Raw genomic sequence first — 9,385 nt, 5'->3', positions numbered from 1 at the left:
CAGGCCCTTTGCACGTGACGGGCTCGCTGTCCACGTCACTCAAGTCTGGCCCTAGAGCCTCTCCTTTGCCAAATGCCATTGCCACCACTCCTAACACCTGGAGGGCAATGGGTCCCAGGCCAGCCCCATGAGTGTGAGGCATCTAGGAACTGAGCAAGCTGGCACCTCATCCTTGCCAGCCATGCAGAGACCAGAGGCCAGGTGCTGGCAGACCATCCCTGCTGGGTGCAGGGACCTGGGACCTGCATGGTCCCTAACAGCCTGCTCAGGCTGCTGGACAGGGGCCAGCAGGAGAGTTGGGTAGGCGGGGGTCTGTCCACTTTCCTCCAGAGGGCACGTCGCTGCCCTGGTCCCTGCAAGAGGCTCAGAGCTCCCAGGATGGCTGGCCGCATGCGGGCTGAGTCTGAGGGTCGGTGGCGGGTGGGGGGGCCCTTCTCCTGTGTCCTGCTAACAGCCATGCTCAGCCCAGCCTGTGCAGAGCTCCAGGTGGTGCTCAGAGCCACGGTGCTCATTCTGCCCAGAAAAACCTTCCAAAATTAAGGCAGCAGAGTGCTTCCGGATTAGGGTGAGGAAGGGCTGGCCTGAGGTCACCAGCTCCGAGGGGAGAGGGCGATACGGTCCAGCCCGAAGCGATGGGGAAGCTTGCTGGGGCTCAGACCTTCCCGAGCGGCTCTTTGGGGTGAGGTGGGTAAGTTGAGGGGGTGCGGCCCATGACCACCTCTCTCACGTCAGTGGCCAGTACTGTTTCCAGAGGGGCCCAGGGTTATTTCTCCCCAGCAGAGGGACAAACACAGGCAGGGAAGGGAGTATGAACACTTCTGTTCCCGCGCTCAGCACCCTGAGAGAGGAGTCGAGGTGGAACCTGGGCAGGACTGCCCCTTGGCTCGAGCCGCCCCCAGGGACGGCTGTGGAATGAATGCTGCACAGGCCCCGTCCGGGGTTCCGGGGCCAAACCACAGGGTCCGGGAAGCAGGCCTGCTCCCCCCCGCTTCTGGCTCCACAGAGTCCTCTCGGGGTCCCCCAGGCCCACCTATGGGCAAGGGCTGCAGGCGCTACTCTGCCTGAGGCTTGAGAAAGACAGGCCCCTGGCCCCCAGGCTGCAGTCTGACGAGGGGACCAGCTCTCTCCCCAAAGGTCATCTGAAGCACAGACGTCTTCCCGTGGCCTTGACTTTATTAGCCTGAGCCGTTTCAACCCAGTCCACAGAGGGCGCTGAGTGGGATGGCACCTCTGAAACCAACCCCAGGCCCACCAGGACTTTCTGCACCCAGTCACCGCACGCCTTCTTGCCCGCGTCCCCTCGAGCCCCGTCCCCCAGGGGTTGCCTGGGTGCTGGGGCCAGGCACCGCTCCCTGCAGGGAGGATGGGCAGTTCTGAAGGCCCTGGGATGGGGACAGCGGGGTCACCTCATCCCAGGCCCAGGGAGAGTGCCACCCCTGGGGACTGGAAGAGGGGGGGACGAGGCCTAGAGCTGAGTCAGACAGCAAGGACAGAGGCCCCCCGGGCAGGGGGTCCTGACAGGTCCTCACCCGGCAGCACCCCTTCGTCTCTGACATGGTGAGCGAGGGGCCCGGGGGAAACCAGGGCAGGAGAGGGAGCTTCTGCACCTTGTGTGTGGGGGGCCCAGCTGAGACCCTCCCAGCCCTGCTCCTGGAGCCAATTTCAGGGCTGGGAACTCTCTGGGGGCTTCCCCGTGTGAAGACAAGCGGAGCTCGCTTTCTGGATCCACCCCTCCTTCCTGGGACCTGGGAACAGACCATCCTGCCAACTCTGACCTCAGGGACGGTGCCAGTCTGGCACGCCTGCTCTCCGCCATCACTACTGTGCCCGAGGCAGACAGCACCAATCAATCCCACACGGTCCCCTCTGCCAAACACACCCGCAGCCCTCAAGGCCGCTTCGGACAGCCTGCCCGTCAGGGACAGAGCACTGGGTGATGCTCTTTGCTTCCCGCTTTCACGGGGCCTTCTCGAGCGTTTCCTAAGCTCCTCTTCAGAAGCTTTCCAGGGCTACAGGCTGGTCCCTGAGCCCAAGGCACTGCGGGTGGCTTTTATGGGGGGGGTGGGGGTGGACTCGAGAGCCCCCTTCTGTCAGTGACCACAGAACGGGCCTTCTGGGTCTTCTTTCCACCCCCTCTGTCTGCATCTTTGGGGGCCATGGCAAGTAGCACTCGACGAAGGGCAAGGGAGCCCATGTTCCAGCCAGGGTCCGGGTCCTGGCGTCCAGGGTGGCGCGGGTCCCTGGGAATGGGCAGTGTGGGTTGGAGCGGCAGGTTGCTGACCCTCGGGCCAGCTGAGGCCCTGCCGGCGGCCATCAGTAGACCCCCTTCACCCTCTTGTTGTCGGGGTCGAAGGGAGACTTGAGGTGGGCCTGGGCAGCGTGGGTCACCCCCATCCTCTCCAGGGCATAGTCCCCACTCTTCACGAAGTCCAGGGAGACCTGGTGGGCACAGAGGAGGGGCCGCGGTCACTCGCTGCCCTGTGGGAGCCGGGCTCACACAGCCTGCCTCCCGGGACGGGGCCGCCGTCTCACCCTCTCACGCCCCCTACCTCCTCTGAGTCCAGGAACTGCCCTGAGCCCTGAGCATGTGGACTCCGTGTCCCCGGGCCCCTGAGCTGGACCTGAGCCCCCAGGGTCTGGCGGAGCCGAGGTCTGGCACCAGGGAGAACCTGTCCCGCTGGGCAGCAAGCCCTGCCCTGTAACCACTGGTCCCTGGGAGGGCAGGCGACCGGTGGGGGACTTCAGGGGTTTATAAATGACGGTTTGGGCAAAATGCTTAAACATTCCACACGCAGACCAGGCTGCCCCTTCGGCCTCATTGCCGAGCCCCCAAATGAGCCTGTGCACATGTGCCCATACATGTGCTCACATGTGGTATACCTGTGTGTACACCAATGTGTGCACACACAACCGTTTGCACACACACAGGATCTCCAGCTCCAGGGAACAGAGCGGGTGAGCCCTGCCCAGGGCCCCTTTCTGACCACGAGAAGCCTGGAGCTTCCAAAGTCAGATTTGGTCAGAAAGAAAATATAGAAACAGCCGCCACGTCTGCCTGGGGAAGACAGGGCCCGTCAGTCAGTCCCTTCATTGGCCTCCGGTCCCCCCAGGCCCAGCCCACCCAGAGAGGGAGGCAGGGTGTGGGGGAGAGCCCCAGGAGGGACCAGGGCTCCCCGTGGCAGTGCAGGGGCGCGAGGACTCACCGGCCCGCCGCTGGGGTCTCGGATGTAGCCGTAGGCCAGGGTCTTATTGATGGTGAATCCAAAGTCAGCCCTCCGAACATGGCCCACCACCTGGCCGTTCCTCCAGATGGCCTCCAGCCCGAACATGGGCACTTTCCTGGAAGAAGCAATAGATGGCTGGGAACCCAGAACCCCTGGAGGGGGAACTCCTGCACTTCGCCTGGCTGAGGAGAAAGGACAGAGGCCCCCCAGACCACGGGCTCCACTCCTCAGGGCTGGTCTGCTAGGGGCCCATGTGCCCCTCACCTGGCCCCCGAGCAGATAAATGGACAGAAAACATCAAAACCAGGACCCGACTTTCATGTTTCTGGAGGCAGGCCCCACGGATTTGGAACTGTCACACAACTTGTTTTAATCTGACGGCTCTCCTTTTCTGACAGTGTGATGTATCATTTACTAAAAGTAATTTTCTGTATTACACATAAAATATGAATGCTCGCCGTAAAATTTTTGAAAACTTAAAATAGGAAACGAGCAGAGGATTAAACTGCAACCACAAAAACACCAGTGCCAAAGTGTTTGGCGTAAACCTTGGCCGGCGTGCCCTCTGCTGCCCGAGTCCTCATGCCCGCGGGCACTGGGCCAGGTGCTGGCGATGAGGTGCCCCCAGGGCTGCAGTACCGCGTGGCCCCGTGGGTCCTGGCGTGGGTGCCAAGGACCATGCCCCATGGGGTGTGGGGCACGGCTGGGCTGGTTACGGTAACCGGAACTGGGGGACCCTTGCACTGAGCCAGAGTCTGAACAGAGTCTGGGTGCCTCCCGGTTCGGAGGCCAGGGGTGACAAGATCTGGGCCCCACGGGGGCAGAGGATGAGGGTGGGGTGGCGGAAGCTTTGCAAACGCATCCTGTCTCCTTCGATCCCGTCCTACGGGGGTGCTGTGTCCACACGAGGAGACAGTCTCAGCGAGGCCCCTGCCCCGCCCAGGCCCCAGGGCAAAGCAGCAGCATCCTGGCTGCCCTTCCTCGGTCCGGGACTGGCCAGGCCGTGGCCCTAGGCGGATTCTGCACCCCAGCGGGGAACCCTGGGGAGGGACGAGCTGGGCTGTGGCCGCTGCTCTCCATGGCAGCAGGAGCTTTCTGGAGGGCAGGCAGCAGGTGGGCTCGGCGGACCCCTGGCCTGTCGGCACCCCAAACCAGAGCCGAGTGTTCCCCGAGAGGCGGACAAGTAGTCAGGCAGAGGGGCAGCCCGACGGGGTCCCAGGGAGGAGCTAGGAGACGACACGCCCAGCTCCGCTCACTCTGCACCCCCAACCCCGGCAGCCTCAACGCTTCCTTTGAAAGCGCCGAATCTGGGAGAAAGGGCACCGCTGGCATCAGCTGTCGGCCCCAAACCAAGGAGACTCAGAGACGCCCGCTGCCCTGGGGACGGCTGCTACCCAGTTCCTCATCACCCCACCCACGTCCTCCAACACCAGACCAGGGCCCTGGGGCCTGTGCAGGCTCAGCTCCCAGCACGTAAGGGCGACGTGCTCAGAGCTGCCGGGAAGGTGGGGTGGGGGAGAGGTGGGGGCGGGGCAGGCGGGGGAGAAGAGATCGGCCCCGCACGGGGCTTCCTTCCACCCTGGCCACGGGCCTGGGTGAGAATCGCTCTGTCCCTGGGCCCCTGTGGTCTCCTCTGTCGATGGGGCTGCTGGCCCCAGCCTGGCCCCTTCCTCCACGGGGGCCCCTCCCGGGCTGTGGGGATGCTCTGACCAGGACACGGGGGGCGATGGCAGCACCCTGACAGGCAGCCAGATCGGGGGCCTCGGCCGGAGCCCCCCGCAAAGCCCACTTGGCTGGGCAGGGCCTTCCCTTTTCAGAACACGTGTTCGGAGGAACTTCCCAGCCGCCCAGTGGTTAGGACTCGCAGCTTTCACTGCCAAGGGCACGAGTTCAGTCCCTAGGTGGGGAACTAAGATCCTGCAAGCCACGTGGTGCAGCCAAAATAAATAAAGTGAAACGAAACCTGTGTTTGCCGAGGGCTGCCCTGCCCGCTCCCTGCTGACCGCCACCAGCCCGCGCCCGGTTTGCCCCCTGCCTGGCCCTGGTGGGATCTGAATTGCAGCCCCGGCTTCCGAGTCGGGCCTGCTGTGGACCCAGCCCTGCCCCGCAGGTCCCAGTCTCCTCCCTGTCGGGGGCTGTGATGCGCGCTCCGGGAGAGGGTGCCTGGCCTGCGGGGGCAGCGGGAGCCCAGAAGCACCGTCCCACGCGTCTGCACAGCCGCTCCCCACTCCCGGGGGCCCCAGGCCCAGCGGTACTCACTCGTCCACAGTGAAGCCCACCAGGCGCCGGCGGAGGCCCTCGGCCCGCTGCTTCTCCAGGGCCTCGCGCCCCAGGAAGGGGACGGAGGACTTGAGCTTGCAGGTGAAGGCCAAGCCTGCCTCCAGCGGGCTGTCATCAGCCCGGAGGTCGGCGTGCCAGTGCCGGTAGCCTGGAGTGGGGGAGGCCACGGGGTCACTGTCCAGCGGGGGCGGGAACTTCAGAAGATGCCCCGGGGGATGCCCGCCCCCGGTCACACCCTCAGCCTAGACTCTCCATGACCCGGGGTTTCTGGGGGCTGGGAGCATCCTCAGTCACAGGAGGCGCCCTGGCTGAGCCCTGGAGTTAGACCACCCCCAGCAGCATCGCCGCACATCTCTGCCATCAGGCTGGAGGCCCTGGGTAGGGGGCAGTGGGAAGCCGGGCAGCTCGGAGGGCCCCTCTCATGCTCTGATGGTCTTCAGCTCTCTCTGGGAATCTCAGCACTGAATCCAAGTCTGGCTCTGGGCCCCCTCCCCCTGGGAGATACCTGCCCCCGCCCCCCAAGAGTGCTGGGATCTCTGACCGTCCCCAGGCCCTGGTACAAGCGCAACAAAGGGGGTTTGGGGAAGCAGTCCGTGTGGGGGGACGGGGCAGCCACGCTGTGGCTCAGCGCCCCCACTGTGGTCCAGGCCCCACACACACCTTTCTCGATGCTCAGCGAGTCGATGGCCCGGTAGCCGGCATTGACGAGGCCGTGCTTGGCCCCCGCGGTCATCAGGGCCTGGTACACGGGCAGGCAGGACGGCCTCGGGGCGTGCAGCTCCCAGCCCAGCTCCCCCACAAAGGACAGCCTCACAGCCCGGACCTGGGGACGAGGCACAGCTCAGACCTGGCCCAGCTACCACCGATGGGTGGACACTTCCTACCGCCACCACTAAGAGCCAGGCCTGGGCCCAGGCCACAGATCGCCAAGAAATGGGGCCTGCCAGTGAGAGTCCTAAGGAGTGCTCTGGAAATCTTTGAAATTAAGAGATGTTGTCGTTGGGAGTGGAAGTGGACATGTGGTTCCCAGGCCACAGCTCGTCTCCTAAATGACTATAGGAGTGTCCTGGGGCCTCGGTAGCCAGGGGAAGAGGACCACGGAAGTGAGCTCTCTGCCAGGTCTAAGGCCCGAAGTCCAAAACCAGGGTGTGGGCAGGGCTGTGCTTCCTCTGGAGGCTCTGGGGCAGGTCCCTCCTGCCCCTTCCGTCTCCTGGCGGTCCAGGCTCTGCTGACATGGATGCGTCACGCTGGCCTTGGCAGGTCCCTCCTGCCCCTTCCGTCTCCTGGCGGTCCAGGCTCTGCTGACATGGGTGCGTCACGCTGGCCTTGGCCTCCGTCTCCTCCGTGTCTGTATCTCCCTGTCTCTCATCAGGACACTGGCTGCTGGGCGGAGCCCCCCTACCAGGGTGCTCTCATCCCGGGATCCTCACGGGCATCGAATCAGCAAAGCCCCTGATTCCAAGGTCCCGTTCCCAGCCCAGGGGTGATGTCTTTTTAGGGGGCCACCGTTCAATCACTGCGGTGACCTTGGGCAAGACTCTTGGCCTCTCTTTGGCCTCTAAATGTGGTCGGGAGCCTGGCTTTGTCCGGCTTAGGAAGCTCTGAGGGGCTGTCCTCGAGTAAGGATGGGGAGTCAGCCACACAACTCATGAGTCGCGGCGGCTGCGCTTAGCACATTCAAGGGCAGCAGGAGGGGGCAGCTGGGCATCAGGCGAGTGTCCTGGTCACCCCCAACCCCGGCGGGCCTCGGCCAAGAGCTAGGATCTGAAGACAGACACAGCCTGTGCCCCCCAGGCCTTGAGTCTTGGAAGGACACAGCCAGATGCCCAAGCAGGCTCCAGGGCAGGCAGGTGGAAGGACCCTGAGGCAGGCACAGGCCAAGCTGGGATCTTGTGCAGGGTTTGCTGTCACGGACAGGCCTTCCAGACAAGCAGCAGAGTGGTGCAAAACCACGGAGCAGGAGCGGCTGTGGGTGTTGTCGGGGGCAGGGGGCAGGCAAGAAGGCTGGCGGCTGAGGCCGGGAGGGCCTCGCCAACCGGCTGCCAACGCTGGGCCACAAAAGCACTGCCCAGCGCTGAGCTCACAGGCCAGGAAAGGGACCGTGGGCCCCCAAACCCCACAGAAGGGATGGTGCTGTTCATGGAGCACCCCCAGGCCTGCTTTTTGTAGACATCACTGCAAAAACTTTCTAGGGGATGATGCGGAAACAGGGGCTCCAGAGACAGCCCACCGGCCGCGCACACACAGTGCTGACGCGGGGACGGCTGGTCTCCGGGCAAGCGTGTCCGTCAGCCTGTGTCCCGCGCCAGCAGCCATGTGGAGGCCACGAGCAGGACAGGTGACGCCTGGCCCAGCAGCCTGGCTTTTCCTGCCTGGCTGGTTGGGGCCAGGTCGCTTGCACACCCAGCTCCTGGCGTCTGCTTCCAGCCTGCAGGCAAACCCTTGAACGCCCAGTGTCTCCGTGTGCGGGGCCGGGCACGGCCCTGTCCAGGTCACAGAAGGGACAGGGAGGCCACAGCAGGGCTCAGCGCTCCCGGAGGCAGAGGACCCGATCCCATCACTGCTCTGAGCCTGAGGGGCTGCCCGGGACAGCTCCCGCAGCGATAAGGTCAGCGGACGGAGAGCCGGCCCACTCTCCCGAATGACTTGAAATCACAGCCGCTGGGAGGGCTGGATTCAGAAAGCTTTTGAAAGGCACACATTTGCTCTGAGCTGCCATTTGCCCGGGGCCTCTCAAAAAACTCAGAATTGACACAGAAAACATACTGTTGACGTTTCCCTGCTCCCCTGGTGCAAGCCGTGGGCCCCTGACAAAGACTGCCTTGTCAACGGGGTTCTAATTTTAGGCAGACCACGGAGGAGCTTGGGGCTCAAAGCCAATCTCATTTCAAACGGGAAAAAAATAAATTTCAAAGCTCACCCATCAATGGGCCCAGGACTGCGGGTCTTGTCAGACACACTCCCTCCCCCAGTTAAGCCAGGCTCTCGAGTGAATTCAGGGGTGGGATGGAGCGACCTGGGCCCTTCCCCAGCTCCCAGGAATCAAACGAGGCTGAGAGGCTGGCCAGCGTGCTCTCCATTACAGCCCTGTGGGCAAGCCCGGCATGCAGGGGGCTGAATAAATACTTCCCGGACGGAGTGGGGAGACAGGTGCAGAGGGCCAAAGCTCTGCTTCCCGGCAAAGCGAGGGGAAGGGCTTGGGGATTCCTAGTGACTTTCTAAGTCGCCAGCATCACTGGCTCTCGAGACACCTTGCACTTTTCTCCACTGAAGCCGTGGATTTAGGCGAGCCCTGGGGTCTTCTGAGAGGGGACGCATATTGAAGGGACAGGCTGAGAATGAGTGCATCTGGAACTTGGGCTCAGAATCAGCCTGACCCACGGGTGGGCCTCCTCCAGCCTCCATGCCCACGTCTGATAAACGGGGGTGAGCATCAGGCTCATGGAAGGCAGGTGCCTGGTACTGTGGTCTGCCAGTCAGCATCAGCTTGGACCAGCTTCAAAAGTGAGCCCCAAACTGAGGCAAACCCTCTGCAAAATAGCCCCGCCCTGCTCTGGGAACCATGGGCAGTGGGCTGGGCCACAGAGATGCAGAAGGTCATAAGGAAAGGCCTTAAACCAGGTTTTGTTTAAACCCTTTTATGACCCCAGGACTCCCCTGATAGTGTTAAAACCAACGAACCAAGTCAGCAAGGTTGCAGGGTACCACATCAACACTCAAAAGTCAGCTGCATTTCTATACTCTAACAATAGACCATCTGAAAAGGAAATTAGAAAAAATTCCATTTACAGTCACACCAAAAAGAATAAAATACTTAGGAATAAACCTAACCACGGAGGTGGAAGACTTGCGTGCTGAGAACTGCAAAGCACTGCCAAGAG

At 63.0% G+C, this 9,385-nt stretch overlaps 1 protein-coding gene across 1 annotated transcript in view; it reads right to left on the bottom strand.

The window, feature by feature from the left end:
* Positions 1-1,163: 1,163 nt before the first annotated feature.
* SARDH (sarcosine dehydrogenase) overlaps positions 1,164-9,385 on the bottom strand; it is a 60,268-nt gene continuing 52,046 nt past the window's right edge. Inside the window, 4 exon segments of the mRNA XM_070378689.1 lie at positions 1,164-2,439; positions 3,204-3,339; positions 5,484-5,652; positions 6,165-6,327. Of these exon segments, the coding sequence (XP_070234790.1) occupies positions 2,314-2,439; positions 3,204-3,339; positions 5,484-5,652; positions 6,165-6,327 (594 nt within the window). The 3' untranslated portion in view covers positions 1,164-2,313.

This window comes from Bos mutus, chromosome 11 (assembly GCF_027580195.1).
Source record: "Bos mutus isolate GX-2022 chromosome 11, NWIPB_WYAK_1.1, whole genome shotgun sequence".
Lineage (NCBI taxonomy): Eukaryota > Metazoa > Chordata > Mammalia > Artiodactyla > Bovidae > Bos > Bos mutus.
Note: the sequence above shows the minus strand (reverse complement) of the source record. Positions and strands in the feature narration are given on the sequence as shown.